Below are 26,985 nucleotides of genomic sequence, written 5' to 3'. Positions count from 1 at the left end.
TGGTAGTTGCAAAGTAAGTGCGGTTACTATTAATGGGTGGAATTCAAAGTAATACTAAGGTGATTATTCCATCCGCACAAGCATTTATGCCTACATCCTGTTCTGGGGGTTCTCCTGATCCTCCCAAGCAGTTTTTTGTGAGGTGGTGTGAGGGGGAAACCCCTTGTATCAATGGGACTCATTGCATTGGCTTCCGCTAGTGCAACAACGTAGGTGAATCTGGCCCATTGTTACTAGTTGGCAGTAGTGCTAATACAGTGGTACCCCTGGTTACAAACTTAATTCGTTCTGGAGGTCCGTTCTTAACCTGAAACCGTTCTTAACCTGAGGTACCACTTTAGCTGATGGGGCCTCCCGCTGCCACCGCGCTGCCAGAGCACAATTTCTGTTCTCATCCTGAAGCAAAGTTCTTAACCTGAAGCGTTATTTCTGGGTTAGCGGAGTCTGTAACCCTGGAGAGCTGCTGCCAGTCAGTGTAGGCAATCCTCAGCTAGAAGGAGCAATAGTCTGACTCAGTATAAAGCAGCTTATTTTGTTTTTCAGGCAGCCAAAAGTCTTGGGTGGCCCCTGCATGACATGCAAAAAATAAAAATAAAAATCCATGTTCTATCCCTGGCACCTCTACTTAAAAGCATCAGAAGTCTGCAAGCCTGGGGGAAAGACCCCCCCCCGGCAACTTGGTAAATGACTGCCCAGTCAGGTTAAACTGTGCCAGGGTAGACAGGCCAACAAACTGACTTGGTGCTAAGATAGGTTCACAGGGCCCTGAAGAATCCCCTCCACACGTAGTAGCCTCTACCCATGAAGAAGAGCCCTTGGGATTTCCTGCCACAGTCTTGTCCAGAGCAGAAATCAGGCCCAGGCAACTTGCCCTGTTCCAAATGGTTGCCAGGAAAGATGCTATGAATAACCGGTCCTGGCACTCCCACCCCCACCCCCACCCGCTAGCCAGGGGAGTTTTGGCCCATCAGCTGAGATCGTTTTACTTATGGCTCCCTCAGTAATTCAAGGTCAAGCGAAGGGATGCGCGATTAGATTTCATCCTGGCCTGAAGCAGAAGTCTGTGGAGGGGGAGTCTGTAGGGGGGTGGATGTTGACACACACCCCGAGGGGGGTGGATGTTGACACACACCACCAGCTTTTCTTCCTCAAGCAAACTTTTTAAAAATCCATATTGATGAAACACCTTTGTTTACCTGAGAAAAGGAAAAACTTAAAGGGAATACCAGCCACAGTTTGTCCCATTTATTTTGGCCGTGGGGAAGAAACAGTGTCCCACTTGCCTGTCTGCCTGCTTGCACAAGGAGCGTTCTATCCTGCTTTTATTCTGTCTTGCTTCAAACAGGAATTGATGCCCTGTGAGTAACAAGGCCTGGAAAAGCCTCAAAGTTCACACTTACAGAGAATTCACACCTACTTGGAGTGCCACATAAAAAGGGAATAAACCCCCATGTGTTTGCATTTTGCTCTTTCCTCCTTGTATCTTGCTCCCTCTCAGAGGAGGATCCAAGGAGTGTCATTTTATCTGCCCAACAACCCTGCAAGGTAGACTATTAGGCAGAGAAGCAATGACTTTCCACTAGGGCTACCCAGTAAACTTCCTTGGTTAGCAGATATTCCAGACTGAAGCCTACCATGACCAAAGTCGGCATTCCAGCCAGTCTGCCTGACAGACTTCGTGGGCCAAGGGCCACGCACTACCTCAAATTCACCGCTTCCCAAATGGAGGCCAGCAGTTTGCATGTCCACTTTCCTCACTTGTGATTCAAAGCGACTGGTATTCTGGGGCATACCAGCCGTGTTGCGGCATTTGCCAGTGTCCAGGGTGTGTGTGCATGGAAGTGTACAGAGGGTGAACAGAGCCCGCTGTGCCAGTCCAGCCCTCACCACCGGAGCCAGGCGCAGGAGAGAACCCTTGGTGGGCAAATGCCCCCTGACACTGGATGGGTGGCCATTCAGCGAGGGAGCTGGGGGCACAGTGGCAGAACAGGCTGGGCCCCAGGGGCCAGAGGCCCTCAGCGGCACTCAGGACAGGATGGGGATCCCTGGGGGAGCGGTGCCTAGTTCATAGAATCCTAGAGTTGGAAGAGACCCCAAGGGCCATCCAGTCCAACCCCCTGCCAAGCAGGAAACACCATCAAAGCATTCCTGACAGATGGCTGTCAAGCCTCCGCTTAAAGACCTCCAAAGAAGGAGACTCCACCACACTCCTTGGCAGCAAATTCCACTGCCGAACAGCTCTCACTGTCAGGAAGTTCTTCCTTATGTTTAGGTGGAATCTTCTTTTTTGTAGTTTGAATCCATTGCTCCGTGTCCGCTTCTCTGGAGCAGCAGAAAACAACCTTTCTCCCTCCTCTATATGACATCCTTTTATATATTTGAACATGGCTATCATATCCCCCCTTAACCTTCTCTTCTCCAGGCTAAACATACCCAGCTCCCTAAGCCGTTCCTCATAAGGCATCGTTTCCAGGCCTTGGACCATTTTGGTTGCCCTCCTCTGGACATGTTCCAGCTTATCAGTATCCTTCTTGAACTGTGGTGCCCAGAACTGGACACAGTATTCCAGGTGAGGTCTGACCAGAGCGGAATACAGTGGTACTATTACTTCCCTTGATCTAGATGCTATACTCCTATTGATGCAGCCCAGAATTGCATTGGCTTTTTTAGCTGCTGCATCACACTGTTGGCTCATGTCAAGTTTATGGCCTCAAAATTGTGCAGTTGGGCCACGGCTCTTCTGACCCCTGGGGCATACTGCCTCTGATACTGGTGTTTATTATGCTATTCCTTCTTGCGCTGGTGCTCAGGACTTTGTAATATTACAGGTGCAGGAAGGGGAGGGGCCTACAGATTGCATCGTTCACTTCAAAAGGTTGATAATCCAGCCTTGCTGCACTGGCTGGCTCATCCTGCTTATGGTGGCCCTGTACACCTGCAAGTCTTGCTCTGAGCATCTCGCTGAGGTACCATTGGTCAAGAGAGAGGGGGGGAACCCCTCCCTCCACATTGCCCTCCCTTTCCCAGACAAACACTTTGCTTTTTCATAAAGTGCTCAGAATCTAAGGCTGTGCCTAGTCTTTCCAAGCTCCAATTTTCAAAAGCCTCTTTTTAGCAGACGGAGCCAACCTCTGCTACCCAAGCATAAAGAAGTAGAACTGATAGCTGCTGCTCTGTTGCTTTAACAGAACTATGTTATTATTATAGTCAGTCCCAAACACATTGAAATTCAGGACCAAGGTAACCCAGATTCCTTCTGGAGACAGCACAAGCTGCAGAAATGAAAGACACTTGAATGAGTTTCCTAATTCAGTGCAATGGATCCCGAGACATGGAACGCCTGTGCACATTCAGGGAGTTACACGCTAAGTGTCTCTTTTTGGATGTTTGCACTCAATGCATAGGGTGCCAGACTAGCGGCACGCTTGACTTCATTATCCACACACACAACATATTTGTGGATAACACTCAATTAGGTGTACGGTTTATATAGCATTGTCCTTCCAAGAGCCAGGTTTTTGAAAGAAAGTAGACCTTTGCAATAAAGAGCTGTAAGAATTGTTATAGGAGCTGAAAATAAGCCAGGAACCAGAGGTTTGGGTCTGCTAGTACACTAAGAGGTTTAGACGAAGAAGGACCTTGCACCTAGATAAAGATAAAGTGGAGGTGGAGAGGCTGAGGAGCCAAACACATGCTCCATATACACCACATATTTAAAGCACATTATATTCCCTGAAGCATCTTGGGAACTGTAGTTTATTATCCCTCACAAAGCTACAATTTCCAGCACCTTTAGCAAACCTTTCAAAATGCATTCAAGTTTTCAAAACTGCACTCATCTGAACACCTCTTAAGATAATGTACCGTAACTTATGCTCCCTCTGGAGGAATCCTGCTCAGAAGAGCACCTGGTGCAGGATACAAAAACCCCCTGTTTTGTTTCATTGTATTAGGGCTAAAGTTGATGTCGTGTTTCTTACATCCCACAAGGCTTTGGGGACTTTCCTATCTGTCAAACTGAATTCTGTGGGAAATAATTCATTCTCTCTCCCCCTCCTCCTCCTTCTCCTCCTCACAAAACAAAGAGGCCCCTTTTAAAATGCAGGCGTACCTCCCCATTTCTGTATCTGTATCAATTAACCTTACAGGGTCAGGGATCTGATGCAGATACTTAAGAAGTAGCCTTTGACACCCACGTTCATCAGCATGGGTAGGTCAGAGACAGAAGTAATTGGGAACATATGCACAAAAACATTTTTCACTTATCCCAGAGGGAGGGAGAAGAAAGCATAGCCAGAGACACTCAGGGCCTTCCTATACCACAAAAGCTGCTGCCATTATGAAACCTTATAGTCTTTAAAGATGCCACAAGGACATCTTTGCTGTTTCTGCTGCAACTATCCAGTTCTGGTCCCAAGGTGGAATCCACAGGACATGACGGCATCCTCTTTTCAGCACTAAGGAGAGCTCCTAATGAGCCGCTTGTCTTGAGTGACTCCTCTCTCCTGCCCCCCCCATTGTCAGAGTACTAGAGACTCTTTTAAGCAGGAGTGGGAAACCTCAAGCCATGGGGCCAAATATGGTCCCTCCAGGAACCCTCCCCAGGCCATACCCCCCCCCACTGACCATGCATCACACCCTGAGTGTTTTTGCCCTGGATGGAATGTGTCCTTGAAGGATTCTTGGATGAATGATAGAGAGGGGTGTGCACATGTGCATGGAAACTAGCCTACTGGACAAAGGTAAAATTATCATCTGTTGCCTTGCGCATCATCCAGGTTGGTGGGCCATCATGGGCTCCTGTGGGAGTGAGTTCCATAGTTTAACTCTGCTCCATGTGGAAAAAGTGCTTCCTTTTGTCTGTCCTGAATCTTCCAACATTCAACTTCATCTGATGTCCCTGAATTCTAGTATTGTTAAAAGAGGGTGGGGGAAAGTTGCTCTATGTCTTTGGGACACTGGCTAATTGTTGAGCTGCATTTTTAAAGGCCATATAATCAAAGGGTTTTCAAGGATGGGCACAAGTGAGAGAAATGCATGCATTGTCCCCATAAAAGCCATCCAGAGATTTTCATGTATATGGACATGCGTGCTGAGTCAGACTGGTTGGCCTGTCCCATCTCACCCAGTATACTGTCAACCCTGATTAGCAGACTCTCTTCCCAGGTTCCGAAATTGGACATCCTTTAACTCGAAATGCCAGGGATTCAGTCTTGGAGTGGGAGCGGGTGGGGGATGAGCAAAGCCTGTGCTCTTCCACAATGTCATGGCTGGCTAACAAAGCCAAATATCCATGCTTGGACAGGCTGCTTGTGAAACTGTGGAATAAAACACGCTTACCCTGGTTGTACTACTCTCTCCTCCCAGAGCTGGGATCTAAGAGCCCTGCCTAATGGGGTGTGTGTGTATGTGTGTGTGTGTGTGTGCATGCCCTCAAAGCTGTGCTGGTTAGCTTGCCTCCCCCCCCCCTTAGCCCTACTCCCTGACTGCATTTGGTGCAGCAAAGAGCCCCATTTGGAAACTGGAACGGCTGCCGCTCCCATTGCTATTTTTAGACCAATTTCCGACATTGATTGTCAATTACCACTGAGGCCAATCACCACAACGGGGAATGCCAAGAGTAGCCTGCCAGAGTTCACTTCCCTCTGTGTGTGCACACATGCGCATGTAAGGCAGGCAGACTCCCAGCCCTGACCCTCTCCAATGCTGCACAGCAGGGGCGAAACAAGGCTCCATTTCACCAGGATGAAAGACTCAGTTTAGCAATTCCTGCATGTGCATTTGTGTTCACATACCACACCCACACCCACACAGAGGCTGGGAGCCTCAATGGTGCCCCTCTGGAGGCTTCACCCGGGGCAAAAAACCTGGCTAGCACCCCCCTATGGCTCTGCTGCACAGCCAGGCTGGATTGGGCCCAATGACTGCTTCACTCAATGAGACATCAGAACTTGCACTGTTGCATCAATGCTGGAAGGCAGCTGCAGAACCAGCACCCTCCCCCTTGAGAAATAAAAGCTGCAACCCAAAACTGGAGGCAATCACTGCAAAAGAGGCTGAGTTAATTATTTAAACAAATTCAGTCTAATCACTGCTCTAAAGATAATAATCATAATAATCCATATACAAAAACAAACAAATTAAATTGTCGGCTGCCTCCTCCCCACATGCCAGGCAGGCAAGATGCTGCTGCTTTCTCCCCTCTTTCTCCCCAGGTGAGGTGCAGAAGAGAAGGGCTGGAACAGTTCTCCACTTATCCACCCCTCACCCACTCCCTGCTTTTGTCCTGCGCATGGGCCACTCGCTGGCCTGAGAGCTCAAGAGCTGCCCAGAGTTCATCCACATGGCTCTCAGGTCTGAGAACTGGCTTTAAAGAGAAAAGGAAAAAAACCAACCTCCGCTCTGCTAGTTTCAGATTTGGGGAGACCTTAACTAGAGCAGGAGAGAGTGCTCCCCACTGTGTGCATCCCACTGGCATCTGGTTGGCCACCTCGAGAACAGGAAGCTGGACTAGATGAGCCATTGGCCTGATCCAGCAGAGCTCTCTTCTTAAGTTCTGAGGTCATGGTGCCCTCACTGGGTGAGGGGGGTGTTCTTTCCTCGTTTCCTTCCTCCTCTCCAAGGCACCACTACCTTTCCACTAAAAAGGTAAAGGAACCCTGACAGTTAAGTCCGGTCACAGACGACTCTGGGGTTTTACAAGCCGAGGGAGCCAGTGTTTGTCCGCAGACAGCTTCCAGATCATGTGGCCAGCATGACTAAGCCGCTTCTGGTGAAACCACAGCAGCGCATGGAAATGCTGTTTACCTTCCCACCAGAGTGGTACATGTTTATCTACTTGCATTTTTGGCGTGCTTTCAAACTGCTAGGTTGGCAGGAGCAGGGACAGAGCAATGGGAGCTCACCCCATCACAGGGATTCAAACCGCCGACCTTCTGATCGGCAAGCCCAAGAGGCTCAGTGGTTTAGACCACAGCACCACCCGCATCCCTTACCTTCTCCCTACTCCAATCTATATTAGGGATGAGGAACCTGGGGTCCTCCAGATGTTGTCACCATCCTTGACCATTGGCCATGCTGGTTGGGACAGATGCGAGTGGGAGCCTAGCACCACCTAGAGAGCCACAGTTACCCCATCGCTGTTCTGAATAACTGCCCAGACGGAGAGTGCAAGGCAGGGAGGGGGCACTGCTGCATCTCATCACTCTTGCATAGCTGGAGGTGGCAGGTGAACCCCGGCAGTGGACAGCTGAGAGGCTGAGAAGCAGGAGTCTCAAATTGGGGGGGGTTAATACCCCTCTGCAAGGACGTAAGCCTTGGCAGATGCCCAATGATTCTGAAGTCAGCTGTGGTCCTTCAACCTCCAATGTCCAGGTGTGCTTTAGACAAACTATTTGTCGCTTCTCCACATGGCCAACAGTGACCAATGGGTGTGGAATCCAAGTCAAAGGGGGAGTTTTATTGCTTTCCCTAGAAAACATTGCACACTTTGAGGGAACTTGGAGGTTTCTTTCTATAAGTACTTATAGAAGACTTATAGGGTGGAGAAACCTATGTGGAGAGGATCCCCAAAACCAGAGTTAGTCCCATAATCAATAATAATATTTTATTATATATACCTTGCCCATCTGGCTGGGTTTCCCCAGCCATTCTGGGCAGCTTACAGCACCAACATGGCTCTTTCAGATGTTTTGGGACTACAGTGCCTGCCCCTGATCCCTGACAATGATGGCTGGCGGTGATGGGAGCTGGAGCCCAACACCTGGAGAGCATCACATTGGCTACCTCTGCCCAAAAAAGCCCAGTAAGGACTGAGCATGCTCAGTGGGTGCTGGAGGGATGGCAGACGAACTCCAAAAAAAAGCAGGGGGGAGGGGAAATGAAGAAATGAACAGAAGCGCCCCACACTGCAATGTTTTGTAGGGGTCCCACTAGTATTAAAAATTAGCAGGAGCAGACCCTATGATAATGCACAAAGCAAGATATACACCTGTCTGTCAGCCAACCACTACCTAAGCTGGAACAAAACTGATTTCCCTTTACTATCTTTGTGCAGCATTTAAAAGAGAGGGAGAAAAAAAAGGGAAATGGTCCATACCTGCTTCACATATTACAAAGGAGCACACAGGCATGTGTAGTGATCTGTTGCATAGTAATTAAAACACACACACACACACACAGTGATGTAGTGATGAACAGAATGTTGAGACTAGGGCAGGGGAGACCCAAGTTCAAATCTTTACTGAGTCATGAAAGCTCACTGAGTGATCTTGGGCCAATCATCACTTTTCAGCCTAGCCTACCTCACAAGGTTGTTGTGAGGCTAAAAATGGGGGGTGGGCAATTACACTGCCGTGAACTCTTTGCAAGAAAGGTAAAGGGACCCCTGACCATTAGGTCCAGTTGCGGACGACTCTGGGGTTGCGGAGCTCATCTCGCTTTATTGGTCAAGAGAGCCGTTTACCTTCCCACCAGAGTGGTACATGTTTATTTACTTGCACTTTGACGTGCTTTCAAACTACTAGGTTGGCAGGAGCAGGGACAGAGCAATGGGAGCTCACCCCGCGCAGGGATTCGAACTGTGTCCCCTTTGCAAGAAAAGGAGGATCTAAATGTTAAAATAAAATAGAAGTAGAAATATTGATTCCAGGGCATACAAAGCAGCCCTTCAAGTCCAAACCAGCATCTCAATGATGTCAGCAGCCACAAGCCACACCCCTTGAAGCCTCCCTCCCACATCTTTAAAAAGCACTCTGTGCACTTCATGGACAGCTCCATCTCCTTTGCATAAGAATCAACTGGGATCCTGCAAACGTTACAGCCTGGTGGTCCCTGTCCTCCTTACTTAGCTGAGAATCCACCCCCACTACCCGCCTGGCCAATTTCCACCTCGAAAGCTGCAGAGCTTGGCAGGAGAAGCAGCAACAATAGAAACAGCTGGACCTCAGCTCAATTTAGTCTGGCTGCAGCCAATTAGAGCAGGAAAGAGAGGGAGGCGACACAGCCAAGCACTTGAAGGGTTTTCCTCCAGACACTCACATCCAAACCAAACTGCTTGCAGGCAGCGATGGACAGCACTAAATAGGGGTTTTTTGCACCTCCTCAAGAACAAAGCTGTTTGACCAGAAGTGAGAATGGGATAGAAGAAATAAGCCTATGTGCCACATATGCGCCACAGGCAACCATTCCTCTGTGGCACCATTTCCCACCTCTCTGAAATAACTCTGCTGTTCCCGGGGTGTCATGCAGGCACTTACAAAGGAGCAATCTATACAGCTGTTGGCTGCTGGAGATAGTTTGAGAGGAAGGAAAGGATGGGGCCTGGGCAAGGCAAGGCGGCTTATGAAGGGGAAGAAAAGACATTTAAAAGGCTGCAAGTGGAGGCTAGCCTTTTAAGGCAAACAGGGTACTAAATTCAGGGTAGGTTCATGTGAGTGGCTTGAGTTGCAGTGAGGTCATTCACACACAGCCAGCATTTCAAGGTGTGCTGTTCACTTCAGACAGGATCGGGCATGCAAGGTCTTTTTGATTTCCCTGCCCTGCCACCCCCAACCCACACTCTCCCATTCATGAAGATGCTTACTGCTCATGTGCACCTCATTGGCCCATGCACTGGGACTGTACAGTTATCTTCCCATTACACAGCACCCAGTTTTCTAGCGAGAATGAAATTATAGGGCAGAATCATGTCAAATAGCAGTATTTGCAGACAAACTACAGGACTGACATGGATTGTGGCTAATGTTGTGTGAATGTAGTGTCAGAAATGAGTGGGGGGTGCTTTAGATGTGGAGCAAGCAATAATGTAAGCATGCCCTCAGACCCCCCCCCCCCCCAATCTGCCTTCTTATTTACAACCAGTGCAGGGGATGGCCTTGGCTGTCAATGTTCTCCCTGCTTAGCCTCAGTGTTGCCCTTATAGAAAACTGGGGGGCGGGGGAGGGAAATTAGAATTAGCTGGCTGTCATTGGCTGCGGCTCTGCCTCCCATTGGTCTTCCTGCCGCCCACCCTACTAGTCCCAATGGACACCTGCCACCATTGGAGGCTGCCCTGCAACCCTCCTGGTCCCCAGTGGCGCAATGGGTCAGTGTGCCTGGCTGCAGTGGTATAGGAAGGGGGACGGGGGGCAGGCCACCCCAGGTGCCATCATGGAGGGGGGTTGACAAATTATCAAGGAACAATTACTGCCCTACCAGGGCAGTTCATAAAAAACCCCGGAAGGGTTAGAAAGTGTGCAAGGAAATCTGAAGTACTGAACTACTGAAATCACAAGGCATAGGGCAGCATACCAATTCACACAAACAAAAAGGAGGCAGGGGAAATCAATCACTTAATTCCCAGACAAAAAGGTGTGAAAAAACTCCCAGGTATGCTCTGATATGAAATAACAAAGGGCTCCTGTGAGCTCAGTGCTTCTGCTGCCCGCCCACCAAATAACAGAGGCTGCCTGCTGCTTCTCTGCATGATGCAGGGATCTGGCAATGTCTCCATCAGCTTCCGCTGGGAAGGGAAATTCTATTGTGCCTCTTTCCAATGGCAATGGCTGCATCTTTTCATTACTCCTGATAATAGACACACAGCAGCATTCACCTCTCCCCATCCATCCACACAGGGCGGGCTACCTCTGCATCTCTGCACAAGGCAGCTGCTCTAGACTAGCCTCCTAGTCAAGAAGCGCATGCAGAACAGAAACAAAGGGCAGGGCAGGCTCCTCAGGCAGCAGGGAAATGATTGCTACAGACTTAAAAACAATAACAATAACAACACTTTCCTGGTGTAAATGAAATGTGCCTACCATTTTTAAAATTGGGGGTTGGGGAGCTGAGTGTTGCCTCAGCTGCCAAAACGTTTGGGAAGAAAACAGACTTTTTTTGCCCAAACCGGCACATTACTTTAATTGTGTAAGAAGCCACTGCAGCTACGGGGTTTTTTGTTCTTTGTTTAATTACAGGCATGGGATAGGCAGCATAGAGCAGGAATCCATCACGGGCAGAAGGGATGTTCCATCCTTTTCTCTCCATGTGGGATCATAATTGCGATCGCATACACAGTGGGTGGATGCTTCCATACAACTCTGATGGAGTCACATGGGAGAATCCTGTAGGAAAATTAAAAGAGGAAGGCATATCTTAAAGGCTTACCAGAAAGCTGCTGAGACTGGGAGGTGCAGAGGGTGTTATGGATATATTTAGATGTCTGCTTCTAGAAATCCAATCAAAATTATTTACTCCCAAAAAAAAACCTGAACACACACAGCTATGGCTTAGAAAACAACTCTTGTGGGTCCGCCATGAAGATTCATGGTCGCATGTGAAGAAGGAAATATTTTACTGGGATTGCAGCTGGAGATGGAAGGGTTAAACCTCTTCTCCCCATTTGCAGCAGTCCTGATGTGTAAAAGAAGAGTAAGTCATCCCTGTGCCCACAATTAAAGATTGAGGGGAGGGGAGAAAGTGATGCGTGGCACACCATACAATTACCGGTAAATTAACACCCCTAGCTTGGCCAGAAAGCAGGCTTTCCCAAATAATTCTAATTCTGAGGCAAGTGGGGATTTCTCCATTCCTGGAGCCTAGAATTCTATTTAAAAACCTTTTTAAAAGACATGTGCATTGCCAGACCTGTGAGGACAAGGTGTACAGGAGATAGTGCAATATCTTCCATAATGGAAGGGAAATGGGGGAGGGGAGGGGATTGTGGCCCAGATGCCAGGATTTAATTTATTTCCGGGGGGGGGGGGGGGCGGCATGAAAGGTGCCAGGTCTAAACTTCTGAAGGTGGCCAGTTCTTATTAAGCGTAAGAAGAGTCCTGCTGAATCAGGCCATCCTGCCCTCCAACCCAAATGCCTCTCTGGAGCCAGCAAGCAGAGCGCAAAAGCCCCCCCCCGCCCGCCCCCCCTTGGCATTTCCAGCAATGGCTATTCAGAAAAGCGCACTGCCTCCAACAGCACTGGAAGCCAAACTTTCAGATCACTCAGTCTCAGATTGGAGGGTGGCTTCTTCTCCTTATGGCAAAGGACTCTGCACGTGTCCAGGCACACCCTTCCTCTTCAAGCCCTTTGTCCTTTGCCAGAAGAATAGTCTGATCTGAGAACAGGTTCTGGGACTGGTCCTTTTCCATTGTCCTTTACTCTTACAGAATAAAAATAAATAATACCCCCCAAAAAGCGCAAACTGCTCATGGCATCATGTAACAAAACAACAACCGAAAAGAAGCCACCGGCAGAAGTCTCCTGGGTGCAGCAGCAGAAGGATGAGCTCAGCTGTTTTGCAGCACATTCCTCGGGAGACATTCAGATGCCCTTCCGCACACAGCAAGATGCAGAGCAAACAACAATGCAGCAGGCAAGGCAGAGGAGCCTGCCAGGTGGCTGTGACTCTCTTCCCCGACTCCCGCTGCTGAGGGCAACCCCACCACACCCGGCCGGCACTGAGACTAATTGGAGAAGGAGGGCGAGCAAACAGTGTGTGCGTGTGTGCGCACGCACACACACACACATTAAAGCAGATGCGATGTTGCTCCCCGCAGTGTTATTGAGAACACTCTGCACACATTCGGTCATAACCATGTTGGGAAACGAAGCTGGGCCCAGTGGGATTGCGCCCTGTCCTCAACTTCACTGCTTTCTCTTCCTCCCTCCCTGCCTCTCAACAGCTCTGCCATTTTTAAAAGACAAAAGGGCATGTGGCACAAAGAGCATTTAGTTTGCTATCTGAACAGGATAGCAGCTGGGTTAGTTGTTTTTGAGACTGGAGTAGGTACAGGGAACATGCAATTCTCCAGTAGGGATGTCAGAGAATTCTGATGGAAAATGGGAAAAGGAAGCAGAAATTGCTGCAGTTTGTGGTTACAAAAGCAGTCAAGTGCATATGATTGGTATTCATAGAACAGTTTAAAGGGACCCCAAATTGTCATCTAGTCTAGCCATCTAGTCCATTCATTCACTTGCTCTGTTCAAGTCTGTAAATGATACAGAATTCATTTTCACATTGTTTTGATATTTATGTTAAAATTTATATAACACTTTTCTTCCATGTAGTTCAAGGTGGTGTACACGGTTCTTCTCCCAATTTCATCCTTACAACAACCCTACGCTTAGGCAGAGAGATGGTGGCTAGCCCAAGGTCAACCAGTGAGTTTCATGGCCAAGTGGGGATTCAAACTCTGGTCTCCCAGGTTTGGCTTTGAAACATAGTCAGCTGCCTTACTGGAAAACCTCATGTCACCATTCTGCAATTTTACACAAAGAGGCAACATAACAGGCTGCTGCTTTTGTGTGGGAGAATCAGACCCAAGAAACTGTTTCTTGACTAGGGTTCCAGACAATCACAGAATTAAGGCTTCAGGGCAGCCAAACTCCAGAATTGACAAATGGGCAGTGTTTCTAACCCTTGTTCTGATTTCTTCCAGCAGCCAAAAAGGGCAGTTGTAGACCTTCGCATGAGTGAATGTGTGTATCAGACTGTGTGTGGCTAATATTGAAGAGGCCTTCAGAAGTCAAAAAACTCCAAGACATAACCAAGCTAAAGCTAGTCCTCAGGCCCAAGTCCTACTGAAAGCAGCAGGACTTCAAATTAGTTGCACCCAACTTGCTCCACCAAGGAGCAGATCTGCAGTTCAGTGGCAGAGCACATGCTTGGCATGCAGAAGGCCTCCATTTCAATTCCTGGCCTACACAGGAAAGACTTGAATAGAACCCTGTCTGAAGCCCCGGAGAGTCACCGTCAGCCAACATAGACCAACTAGTTTGACTCAGTATAAGGCAGCTTCTGTGTTTCTAAGGATTCACGATGTCCAGAGGCATAGCAAAGGGGATGCGGGGGAGCGGACCACCCCAGGTGTCATTGCTGAGGGGGTGACATTCCGTGCACCACCCGCCCTCAACTTCCAAGTCTACCCCGAGCCATCAGGGGAAGGGGAGAAGTGTGCCACTTTGCCTTCATTTTGACAGCTTGGGGGAGGCTTGAGAGTCGCAGGTGGGCGGTGCGCCCAGGGGTGACATTCAGCATGCCACCCACCTGCGACTCCCAAGCCTACCCTGAGCCATTGATGTGGGGGATGACAAAGATTTTATCGCACTGGGTACCACCTGAATTTGCTACGCCTCTGATGATGACATAAGAAGTTGCACTGAGAAATGCTTTTTGCATGTTACACCTACAAGATTGAGTTCTGTGGGGAGAGAAAACAGATAAGCCAACCAGTCAGGAAATTAGCGACAGAACATATGACCTGTGTGCATTTACCGGTATATATAAGCACCAGTTTCTGGGCTCCATCTCTCTTTAGTGCAGGCATGGTCAAACTTGGCCCTCCTGCTGTTTTGGGGCTACAACTCCCATCATCCCTAGCTAACAGGACAAGTGGTCGGGGATGATGGGAACTGTACTCCCAAAACAGCTGGAGGGCCAAATTTGGCCATGCCTGCTCTGGCGCAAGGGTTGGAAACCCATGGTCCTCCAGTGGCTGTACTACTCTAGCTCCCATCCTGTTTTTCCACTGAGAGATTTGTGGATATGTGTAATTGCACCTGCACCAGTAATGGTTGCTTTGACATTAGGGAATCCAGTTCTTCACCACCTCTTATTGCAAGCTGTAAGTGACAGGGGATGATTCATTTCTCCTTCAAGTCTTTGGATGCATTGCCTGCTAATTCGAGAACCTCATCTGTGCGGTACCCCAAGATAGCAGCACTAAACACAGCAGCTATAGCTCCCACATGTCCGTGACTGGAAGGAAGTCCTTGATTTCAGATGCCACTGAATATGGCCCACCAGAAACTGTAAGCCAGCTCCTTGGGAATGGGACACAGACTTGGTCTTGGTCTTGCTGGAGTCTTTCCCAGGTTTGCTACCAGCCATTTCAAACAAGGCCTGCTTCTCCTGGAAGGCGCTGCACAAACATTAAAGCATGCTCAATGGATGCCTTTCCCCCAATTACTTTGCCATGGCTCCAAATCAAAACTCATGGGAACAGCATCCAGACAGGTTAGTTACCTCGCTCTGCCATAGATCACATGGAGCTACAGGCATTGAGGGTCTGACTCAGTGTAAGCAGAGGCAGATTTAGGGCAGCACGACCGGATCCGCCGCACTGGGTGCTGAGCCAAGGGAATGCCGCAGGGTGTCGCTATGATGACATAGTGAATTGAGCAGAACGAAAGGCAGAGGCGGGTGGGCGGGTGGGTGTGCTGAATTTTGGCCTCGCACAGGGCGCTGCTAAAATTTGTAATGGTGTAAGGCAGCATTCAGTGGTCCTTGTGCCATTTTCAACAGCGTGTCTTAGCTGGCATCTTGTAAACAAACTGCAGAAAAGAGGATAATTTAGGATGCAGGAATGAAATTACTAACAGAATTGAGCTTGTCAGGTAGAGGAGGTGGTCGAAAGGCTGGGGGAACAATGCAAACTGTTCAAGCCATATTGAACATCCTACTTTATAAAAAATTTTCCTATACTTATCTGTGGTTGAATAAACAGCTTAATAAAAAAATTAAGAACAAAGGTAGCAAGATTTATTTAAAAGCCAAGTGGCTGTCAGTCATTCCAGCCCTTTTGCATTCAGTTTCCAGAGCAAGGGTGAGGTGCAGAGGCAGATTTACTTCTTACAAACCAATTGGGTATAATGCTGTCTTCACTTGCCCCCCAAAAAAGTTTCATAAAAACTAGAAAGTTGCTTGGCATAAAAGAAAAGCAGTGATGGCTGAACATTCAGGGAACAGACTCAAAAAGTCCCAGGGAGGGTACCGGTAGTAGCTCCCCCCCCCCCCTTGCTGCAGCCCTAGATCTGAGATTCAGCACATGCTGAAGATCCCAGAAAGAGATAAGGTGTGTATCTTTTCTTCTTCATATGCAGCCAAAGAAAGATTAAGATAAGCAGCTTCCGCCATCCTATGTCAGTGTTCTCATCATGTTTGTCTTGTCATGTTAGCTTTTCTTAAATTTGTGCCTTGCTACATTGACTAATGCTGCCACCTCCATTGTTAGTTCTGGGCACTTAGTGCTTCATCGTAAATAAGCACATTCTCTTTGACAGGGACACACAGGCAGTTGGTTCAAACGGCCTGGGGAAGAGGGGCATTTCTAACACTCCTCACCCCTTCCCCGGATTGGTCAATATGTTTACAACTCTTTCCACTGCATCCCTGTGCCCTTTTTCGTTCTCAGGATATCGCACAGCCCTGAAATATGATCTCTCCTGCTATTCCGGACCCAAGGAAGGGGTTGCCAGCAATTCTGCAACAGTTGGCTGTCCGCGTCTTGGAAACTGGATCGCTCCCTTTCTCCACTAATGTACTTGCCCAAAGTGCATCTGGTTTCCTAGAGGGCATAAACAATGTATTCTATGTTAAGGGGTGTATGCATGTTTTAGATAAAATTAGCAAAAATTATGGAATGAATAAAGCTTTAATGTTATGTCCTGTATTGTTATTATCTCTGTTGATTTGCATACATTTACTTATGTTGTTTAACAGGGAAGGACATTTCCCCACAGAAAACCTATTCAACTGCCCTCCCATCTAGTCAGCTGAAGAAGCATCATAACTATCAGTCAATTGCTAATTTCCCTTTTTGAGCAAGAGGTTTGAGTGGTCATGCAACTCTAGACAACACTAGAGCCGCCCAGAGTGGCTGGAGCCGCCCAGAGTGGCTGGGGAAACCCAGCCAGATGGGTGGGGTACAAATCAATCAATCAATTAATTAATTAATTAATTATTGTTATTATAGATCCATTTCAATCTTATTTTTGTCCCAGAAAGTGCCTTGTGCACCTGAATAGATGGCCTATTTTGGGGAAAGGACGTGGAGAGTCTGACCCTGCCAATTCTCCAGGATCTCTCAGAAGCATCCACCAAGGCATCCACCTGGGGTTGCTGCCTAGGGATCAGGCACACCATGCGCCATTGGTTTTGCTCCTGCCTGGATATCCAGAACGTGGTGCCAAGAGACTACTGTTCTGCCCCACAGACCTTGAGCAATTATGTTTGGCAGAGTTTTATTTTGTTTCCCATGCTGTTCAACACCAACATAATATCTGAGTGAGGAGGTCAGATGGGAGATTAGGAATGAGGTATCAGTGAGCAAACACTCAGATCTCTTTTGCCGCTTCATCCAATTCAGGTGAGGCAGAACACGTGTCATATCAGCACCTGGGATCAGTAACTGGACACGGCTTGACAATTTGAAGCTGAATCCAGACAAGGTGGAGGAACAGACCATAGGTGGCTTGTCTAGTCTGAAAAGTGGTGCTTAGTCTGTCTTAGATGGCACTGCACTCCCCATAAAGCAGGGTTCGGGGACCTGTGGCCTTCCAGATGTTGTTGGATGTCCATTGGCCATCCTATCATCAATGACCACATGTGGACACCATGTGGAGAGTCACAGGCTACTTAACAGCAAGGATGAGGAACCTGTGACCCTTCAGGTTGTTATTGGACACCAGCTCCTTTCATGCCCTGTGGCTGTGGATGATAGGAGCTGTAGTTCAACAACACCTGGAAAGTCCTTTACCATCACACCAGATTTGGAGTAGACACTCCTTAAAATAGGGAACCATCCTCTCTAAAGCAGGGCACATGGTAGCCATGCTATTTTGGATGCCAGGCAATGAACATTTTTTTATTTACCTAGACCTATGAATCATCTTCTGCTTTTAGGGTTTAATTGCTGCTGATCTCTTCCCTCTGCTTCTAGTTTTGTATTGATGTATTGTATTGTATTGTATTGCTTTATTCTATAATTGTAAGCCACCCTCAGAATCCAAAGGAAACTGAATAATGAGATTTAAAAAAAACAAAAACAGGTGCCAACTATGAGTCAATTCACGCATTATATTTAGGCCATTTGAAACCAACATTATACATTTCTGCATGTGCATGTGGGGCAGGAGGTGTTCATCTGCTTGATCAAACCAACGTACCACATGAGAGTAGTTAACAGGTCTGAACTGCAGCTGCTTATGCAAATCACAATATCATCACAGTTGGTATAGCTATGTGAGCTACCAGCTCATATGTTTGGTTGCCAGTGTGAATGGGTGGGTATCGTGAATAGAAAAGAGGGTGTAAGAACTTGTGGTGTGCTCTGTGACTCAGATTTTGATGAGCAGTGAGGAGACAGAATGAGGATGATTTGAAACCCCCAGTATTTGAGGAATGGAGTTCAGCAATTATGGGGAGCCTATGGGGCTCTAGATGCTGTTGGGACTACAAATCCCATCATCCTTGACTGTTGGCCATGCTGGCTGGGGTCAATAGGAACTGGAGTCCAGTAACATCAGGAGTAGGGCAAAGGGGTCAGGATGGAGAGTGACTTTGGTTCCCTAAAAAAATTGAGGATCAGACCTATAGTGCCAGGATTCATCTTCTACCCAAGTATAGATTGAACATAAGTTCTTAAAGAGGCAGAATGAGGTAGAACAGGAGGGACTTCAGATCAGTGGTAGAGCACATGTTTTGCATACATAAAGTCCCAGTTTGAATCCTTGGAATCTCCAGCTACATTTATCATATTGCATGTGATGGGAAAGGCTTTCACTGTCTGAAATGCTGGAGAGTCGCTGGCAGATTAGATATAGTGAGCTAGACAGACACCAGCACTAGTCCTACTCAGAGTAGACCCATTTAAACTAATGGACCTATACTAGTCATGTGTATTAATTTCAGTGGGTCTACTCTGAATAGGACTAGCATTGAATACAACCCAAATCCTCCATGGTGCTTCCTGTTGGGGAACTGCTGGGGAACATTTCCCCCTCAAGGTCTTAAAGTGACAGATTTGACCAAATTTGAGCACTGTCTCATCAAAGGTTCTGCTTGCTTATGGCTCCAATACTGTCATGAAGCTCAAAGCGTGGTCTTCTGTTGGTGGGACTAGTCAGTTGATTCCTGCCCAGACACCTTCTACTCTGGTGCCTGAAATCAAGACAATACATGGTTCTCCATTAAAAAGAAAAGAAAGATGAAAAAGCAATGAAGAAAAACTGCTCAATTCCAGGAAAAAGACAGCAGACACTTGTGGTATGCAGACACCAGATCAATAAATCAACGGACAAGCAGCAGACGCGAAGTGGGGGGTTGGCTGTCATTTGTGGGATCTGGATAACCAGTGCTTGAATTAAGGAAGAAAGTAGGAACTTAATTAAATCTACAAATCTGGCCTACCTACTCCATCTGATTTTAGCACAATCACGTCTCCCCCTAAAAAACAGTTAAGGAAAGGTAAAGTGACCATGCTTCCTTCTCTTGAAACGCAAGTACTGTGGAGAACTACGTCACACGCAGCCCCTCTCTTCATCTGCAGTTTCTTCTGAGCAGGAGAGAGCCATCTCTTTTTTTCTGTCAAAGGCCACATACTCTCAGGGGTAATTTGCTGGATGCAGTGTGCTAACTGTGGCAGAGCCACAGTCAATGGATCTGGATTAAGAAGATCAGAGACCCTCCTCCTCTAACTACTCTGGAATAAGTGGCCACTCTGCTTCAGTTTTTCACTACGGCTATCTCCCCAAGCCTTACAACCAAGAAATAAGTATGTTTTTATTAGTTAGTTAGTTATTAAATTTGTATATTGCCCTTCATCCATAGATTTCAGGGCAGTTCACAACATAAAATTACAATATAAAAACCAAAATGTATAACAAAAATAAGGACAAAATAATATTTCAGTGTGAGGTGCTTTCAGACAGTGTATACAATCTCCATGGCTTGTAGACACGTTGTTTTATGGGAGTGGTAGGGAGAAGATGACACAGGCTAAGTGAGCTGAACATGGGTCCCATTGAAATCAATGGCCCAATTTTTCATTTCTTTAGTACAGCTTGCTCCCACAGCTGACTTGATACCTATAAGCATACATACTGTATTTTCCGGCGTATAAGACGACTGGGCGTATAAGACGACCCCCAACTTTTCCAGTTAAAATATAGAGTTTGAGATACACTCCACCGCAGATTCTCCACCCGGCGTATAAGACGACCCCCGACTTTTGAGAAGATTTCCCTGGATTAAAAAGTAGTCTTGTACGCCAGAATATACAGTGCTTACATGTATATCAAACAAAACACTATCCCTTCCAGTTGTTCTGAAACTACACAGAAAGTAATTGAGGGGAGAGGCACTTCAAAACCCCTGGGGGGGGGGGGATAAGGAAGAAACTAAAAGGCAGGAAGGAACTCTTTAGGGAATGGAATGACGGTGAAGCTTCAAGAAGCACTCGAGGGAGGTCACCTACAAGGAGAATGGAAGGCTGCAGGGTCTGCCTCTTCCTTATTTACAGCCAGCATTTGGGCAGATCTCTCGGCTACCCCCTTTGGGGGTCCAAAAGCAGTATGAAAATTTCACCATACCTACTTCATCCTATTTTCTGATTTCCCTGCATCATTAAATTGTTTTGTTTTTAAATAATTTCATAATCCTTTCTACTTGAACTGAAAGGAAACCAGGTGGATAAAAATCAATGGTTTTTTAAATATATATATACAGTTTTAAAACATCAGATTTTTAAAATTTAAATTGGATTTTTAAAATAAAATGCTTTTGGAGGAAAAATCTTTCTAAAGATAGTTTTCTGTTTAAGTTACATTATAGTCCAAAGGCTATTCATCAGGAAATAAGGATTTGTTTTAAGTTTTTCATGTGTGCTAAAACTCAGTCTAAGGTGTTTTAAAAAATCGTTTAACCACATCAGTTAACAAACATGGATACATATGCTATAATGTTATTGTTTTAGTTAAATAAATTGTTTAAATTGTTATTAAGGAAATGATTATTTTTCTCCTTCCAATAAAGTACAGCAGAAAAGTAGTCCAAATATAAACAGTTAACTTATTAAACCTCACAATAATTTCATAATTATCTGTCAATGTATTTATAATAGTATAACCAAATCAGTAATTTTTATATAACTGTAAAACTACTCTGAAAATTTATTATTCCAAAAATTAAACCTTCATCTGGTTATAAATATTAAGATTATACCAGCAAGAATGAGTCTTTCTGTAAAAAAAATGATTTAAATCAAGTCTTACTGATTAGTGATTTAGAACGTGATTTAAATTGATTTGAGTTAAATCAAATTCACCCTGAAGGAAATTGGTTTCAATGGAAAGCTGCCTGCTACCAATTGGAGAGAAGGCAAGCTTTACTGGGGGTGAGGGAGAATGTCCATGTTTTTTGGTAGCATTTGAAATACAGTAAAGCACCTGTGAATTCAACTAAACCAGCAAGAACTGTCACTGTGACTCTCTGGTCCATTAAATCTCGGTGGTCTGATTCATACATTCACACCTGCTATCACTTGATGACTGCAGAATTGCATGCAGATGAGGCAGATCAGCCACCTCAAGACTTTCCAATGAGAGTCCATTCACAGACCCACTTGTGAGTCACCAAGAGATGGGAAAGCAAATGATGTACAGTACATAGATAACGTGAACAAGACCATGCATTTCCAGCAAATGCTCCCAGAACATCATCAAAAGCTTACAAAGCAGGCCTGGCAGCAAAGTCCTTGTCAGAGAGGAATGTCTCCTTACATTTCCAGTATAATCTACGATTAGGTAACTGCAGGTCATGGGACGGGAGGTGAACAGTCATGGTGACCTGGCAGGTCAGGGACTGGGGCTAGCTGTCATGCCAAATGGGGCAGAGCAGAAGCCAGTAAAGCACCAACAATCAGGCTTTCCACAAGGCTAGGAAGGTGGGGAGGAAAGGAAGCCCAGGATGGGAAGCACTGAGTGTACAGCAGCAAGGTCACATGAAGCTGCCTTTGACCAAGCCAGGACCTTCAAGCTGCTCAGTAGTGTCTACTCTGTTTGATACTGGATCTCCACAATGTCTTCCCCATCCTGGCCGCCATCATCCTTGTACTGAGATACCAGAGACTGAACCCAGGACAGTGGTAGGATAGTTCTCCAGATGCTGCTAGACTACAGCTTCCATAATCCCCCAACCACTGGCCATGCTGTCTGGGACTGATGGGAGTTGGAGTCCTACAGCATCCAAAGGGCACCTAGGACCTTGTGCATACCCTCCAAGTGTCCCAAATTTCCAGGGACAGTCCCAGAATTACAAAAGCCACCCGGCTTCTGATTTGATCCCAAAATGTCCCTATTTCCCCTGCCAGTGCTGAGCTCGGAGAGGAGAATAAGCTGACACTTTTCCTGAGTGACAGCAGTGGCGGCTGTGAGGGAACATCCCGTGGCCTCTCCATGCCACTGCTGCTGGCCTTCTCTCTGGGGCAGCTTGTAGCAGCTGCTGGAGAGCAGGTGAGGAGGAGAGGATGCCGCCGCCAAGAGGGCAGGACCCTCCAAGTTTTGTGTATCCACATCTAATCTTACCCCTTTCTAAAAATTTATTTTGGGGGGCATTTTTCTTTTTGTATCTCTATCAAAGAATAAAACTAATTCAGGATTAAGGGCGTGTGTGCTGTGTCCCATTGCTGCAGTGGTGGTGGCACTCACCCTTGTTCTGATAGGAAATACTGGGGGGGGGGTGGCGAAAATAGGGGGCCGAGGAAGGGGAGTTCAGTGTGTGTGAGAAATGTCCAATTTTCATCTGAGAAATGCTGGAGGGTATGCTTCTACATGCAAAGAAAGCTCTGTCAGTGGGTGCTGGGCCTTCTTCATTGAGTAGAATCTACCTGGGTATTGCTCTAGGTAGAATGTACTTAATCATCCATGATAGATCAGGCTCTAGTTCTAGCAGCAGGGACTTCCTGAAGATAAAAATGGGATCCAGGGCATTTGTTCTTTCTTTGTGGGCTAAAGGTGCAGGATCATCTGCTCAGCAGCTTCTTCCGAGAACCCTCCTTAAATGGCATCTTTTCCTACAGAGGCAAAACTAACAAGATCTCTACTTTTCCAAGACTGAAAAAGCTTTGCAAGGAAGCTGATGAAGGGGGGAAGTGGGATAACTGGTGTGTCGTCTTCATTTTGGACATTGCAACATAAGCCAAGGCAGTTCAGCTAGGTTGCTCCCCCAGGCAAATTCTGTGTGCTCCCCTTCTTGTTGTATGCTAAAGATGAGCAAACTGTGGCCCTGCAAATGTTTGTTGGACTCCACTTGCCATCAACCAGCATGGCCAAGGATAGGAGCCAGAGTCCAACAACATCTGGAAGGCCACGGCTTCCCCACTTCTCCATTACATGGTACAGGGATGAACCAAACCATGTTGGGCACAATCATGGGGATGAACAAGTGTCTCCCTCAAGAGTTTGTGTTGCTTGATCTCTTTTGCTTGATCCATGCATGTGAATAGAACCCACTTATAGCTTACCACTTCTTTCTAGCCTTAAAATAACTGCTCTTCTTCAGCTTCTTTCCCCCTCCTCTTCCCTTCTCTTGTGTGTCTTGGGAAGCCTGATGGCAGTGCCACCACCCTTTTTCTAATTGATACAAGCCACTTTGTGAGAGAGTACATCTCTGAAAAGCTACATAAAACACAGTAAATTTTACATATAGACTTGCAGTACTTGGAAGCAGGTTCCGTACAAGAGAATTAATGGTATAACAGCAGCAGGGAAATTTTGTTCAACCCAAGGGATGACTTCCTTTATGGGCAACCCTTCTGAGGCCACATGGCAATGGTGGGTGTGGCCAGAGGCAAAATGAAGGCAGAGCAATGGATTTGACTTTTAACAAGAGGATAGATTACATCCATGCAGAAGTCAGAGGTTTATACACATCCACTTCTCTCCTCCTTCTATCCGGTCAAGGACATCACCACAATTCATTGATGTGCTTTAGCCAGACAAAAGTACTAGAAGAGAACATGAAACAGGCCTGTTAAGGGATGTCATTTGGGGAGTGCTCTAAGGGCTTTATAGAAAGACAGAGGCCTGGAGGGTGGCATTCCCCCCCCCCCAGGGCCAGGGTTCCTCAACCCAGTATATTGTATTTATATAACTTGACCTCATCCCCTCTCAGGCCATTTCCCCTTAAAGGCAGGAGACTAGGTGTGGGTGGGGAAATAAGATTGTGCTCCACCTACAGGGAGGGGTGGGAACCTGTGGCCCTCCACATGTTGATGAGCTGCAACTCCCATCAGACCCATGAAGTGTGGCCAAAAGTCAGGGATTATGGGAGTTGTAGTCCAACAACCTCTTAGAGACCCACAGAATTCAGATCTCTGATCTAGAGCAGCGTTCCTCAACCTTGGGCCTCCAGCTGTTTTGGACTACAGCTCCCATCATCCCTAGCTAGCAAGGCCAGTGGTCAGGGATGATGGGAGTTGTAGGCCAAAAACAGCTGGAGGCCCAAGGTTGGGGAACACTGATCTAGAGGATTGCCCGCCCCACCTCCTGCCCATCCCATTATCCTGGATTTCTTAAGTCCCAGGCAGCCACCTGTAATGTTTACTGGGTTGGGTCAGCCATGCTTTCTCTGCACAATACAAGCCCCCTCTCCAAATGCAACTCATACATGCTATAGGTCAGTTGATCTTGCACCTCCAAGCAACCCAAACACAACTCCAGAATACACCTTGCAGTTCTTTGTGCACAACATTTGGTACCAATAGGGTGCTAGGTGCTGCACAGAATGCAGAAGCGACATATCCTAAAGGGCTTCCAATGGTGGAAAAGGTTGCCAACTGATTAGGAAAAGGCCACTGTGGCCTGCGACTGGCTTTTTAACAGTCACTTCACCTGCAGACATCAGCAGCTGGTGATTTCAACAGCATGGAGATGTGCATCAACACTTGAAATGTCTTCACAGCAAGCAGCTCTAAAAAGTGCATTAGCAGAGGGCCAGTTAATATATATGTGTGTGTGTGTGTATTAAAACCCTAGGCCAGGCACAAGAGAGCACCAGGTTCCTGAGCACTTTTAATAGTTGTGGTCACATCCACAACATACATTTAAATCACTCCTATTCCACTTTAACCGTCATTGTTAAATTTCAGCAACTCTCATAGTCAGAGGCTCCCTGCCATCCTTTGCGCTCTGTTTTAAAATCTCCGCATTTATTTCCCATTACACAATACCTCCCAGAGATAAGAGTGTCCAGATCCCAAACCTCCACTGCAATCTCTCACAATTCAATCCAAACAGCGAGCCCCGCTTTTCATCACCCTCCCAATAAAATGGCACAGCAGCCACCCACGGACACTTCTTTCATCCTGCAACCTCACCGCCACAGGAGAGCCAGCCTATAACTAACTAGCCTCCAGCTACACAGTAGATGTGATCACAGTTCAAGAGTGCCCGCTGACAAAGCATCCCTGATATCTAAGAGAAATCAGAAGAAATATTAAAAGCGAAGGGAGTTATTTGGCAGACATAATAAGCCTGGAAAGATGGCATTGTTACAGATGTAAGATAGCACCCTAATAAGCATGTGCTACACAGCCACCACAACTCCCTATAACCCCATGGCATTTCAGTGCAAACCTGAGAACAGGACAACCCAAGGGCTTGCACTTTCACCCCATACCACCTCCCAGACCCAAGCACTCCACATTGGGGGCAGCAGCACCTTGCAACACCCCAGATTTCCCTGCCACAGCCCCAATTCCTTAAAGTGACCTACATATGACTGAAAGCCCAATGACGAAAATGACAGACACCACACCCACAAGGTAGAATTCCGCCCCTTCCCCAGTGCACGACCCACCCCACTCCAGAGCTTGTAGAAGTCCCACAAAGCTCACCACCCAGATCCTAGAACACGTCCCATTGCGATGCCACAAGATATGCCACCTTTACATCTATGGAGTTGGGTCACTCGGGGGAGGAAGAGGATGCACTATGCACAGCCGTCACAGTAAACCCAATTCATGACCCTCCAGGAGAGGCTCCTCTTGAGAGAAGGGTTTGGGGTGGGGGGCACATACAGGATAATCCCACCCTGACTGCGTCCCCGTTCCTTAGCACATGCGGTGCCAAGGAAAACACCACCGGGACATAGCAGTTTCCCAAACGAGTTGCCAGGGCTGAAAACCCGACCGAGGACACAGGCTCAAAACAGAGGGGAGCCCCGATCCGCGCGGCTGGTTATTCAATGGAGAGATGAAAGCATTCTGCATATGCTCAGAGACGCTCCAAAAGCCACTTCAGTACATCCTACTGGATGGGGAGGAGCGGTTAATCCCGGATAACATGCTTGGCGATCGGGAGCCACACGGTGACTTCAAAAGGGCGCTTAAGAATGGGAAGCCCACATAACCCAGACAAAGAGGTCCCGGGGCGAAGCTTTAACTCCCGATCTCAGGGAGAGGGAGAGAGAAAAGAAAACCCCTTTACGCCGCGCACAGCTAAACCACCTCCCCGCACTGCAAGGTCTTCGCCACCCACCTGCTCCGCCGCCTCCGGGTCGAGATGCGGCTCCAGCAGCGGGACAGTGAACTGGATCTTGCGGGGACTGTTGGGCTCCATGCCGGCTTCTCCTCCGGGTCCCGCCGTCCCCTCTGCCAAGCCGCACTGCCTCGACCTCTCTCTCTCTCTCTCTCTCTCGCCTTCGCGCAGGTTACTCAGTACCGTCTGCGCGCGCCCTGCCGCTCTCGTGCCCACCCAGGGCGCTCTCCTCGCCTCGCCTCCCCCCCCCTCCACGCGAGAGGCGCCGCGATTGGCTGCTCGGGCCGTAGGGCCTCCCCCGACACACACACACACACAGGCAGCGCCACACGCACACGAAAGCTGCCACCGACCGACGCGCTCGGGAATATCCGGAGAGATGCTCGGGAGGAGATGCTTACAGACGCGCCAGCAAGCCTCTAAGCAGCCATTGCCTTCGGGACGGGATCAAGTAGGTATCTTGCCGAATAAAGCAGGAATTTCGAGACCAGATTTCCCGCCCCCGCGTTCTACTTGCGTTGATCCCCGTGTCTTGATCTGCTTGGCTCCACCCTCTAATCAGGCCAGAGCGACCTAGCTGCATCCCTGACTAGGATCTGTTTGGGGAAAGCCCGCCCACCTGCCTACTTCTCCGTCCCATCCAAAAATCGAAGATCATCCCCTTGACCTGGCAAAAACTCGCCCGGCTGTAGCTTG

The 26,985-nt window shown here is 47.6% G+C and overlaps 1 protein-coding gene and 1 pseudogene across 1 annotated transcript in view; both read right to left on the bottom strand.

Annotated features, from left to right (window-relative positions):
* Positions 1-26,449, bottom strand: part of PPP1R1A (protein phosphatase 1 regulatory inhibitor subunit 1A) — a 74,997-nt gene extending 48,548 nt beyond the window's left edge. The window contains 1 exon segment of the mRNA XM_033136891.1: positions 26,290-26,449. Coding sequence (XP_032992782.1) covers positions 26,290-26,370 — 81 coding nt within the window. The 5' untranslated portion in view covers positions 26,371-26,449.
* Positions 14,474-14,863, bottom strand: LOC117042615 (annotated as a pseudogene).
* Positions 26,450-26,985: the final 536 nt, after the last annotated feature.

This window comes from Lacerta agilis, chromosome 2 (assembly GCF_009819535.1).
Source record: "Lacerta agilis isolate rLacAgi1 chromosome 2, rLacAgi1.pri, whole genome shotgun sequence".
Taxonomy (NCBI): domain Eukaryota; kingdom Metazoa; phylum Chordata; class Lepidosauria; order Squamata; family Lacertidae; genus Lacerta; species Lacerta agilis.
This window is presented reverse-complemented; position numbering and strand designations above follow the sequence as displayed.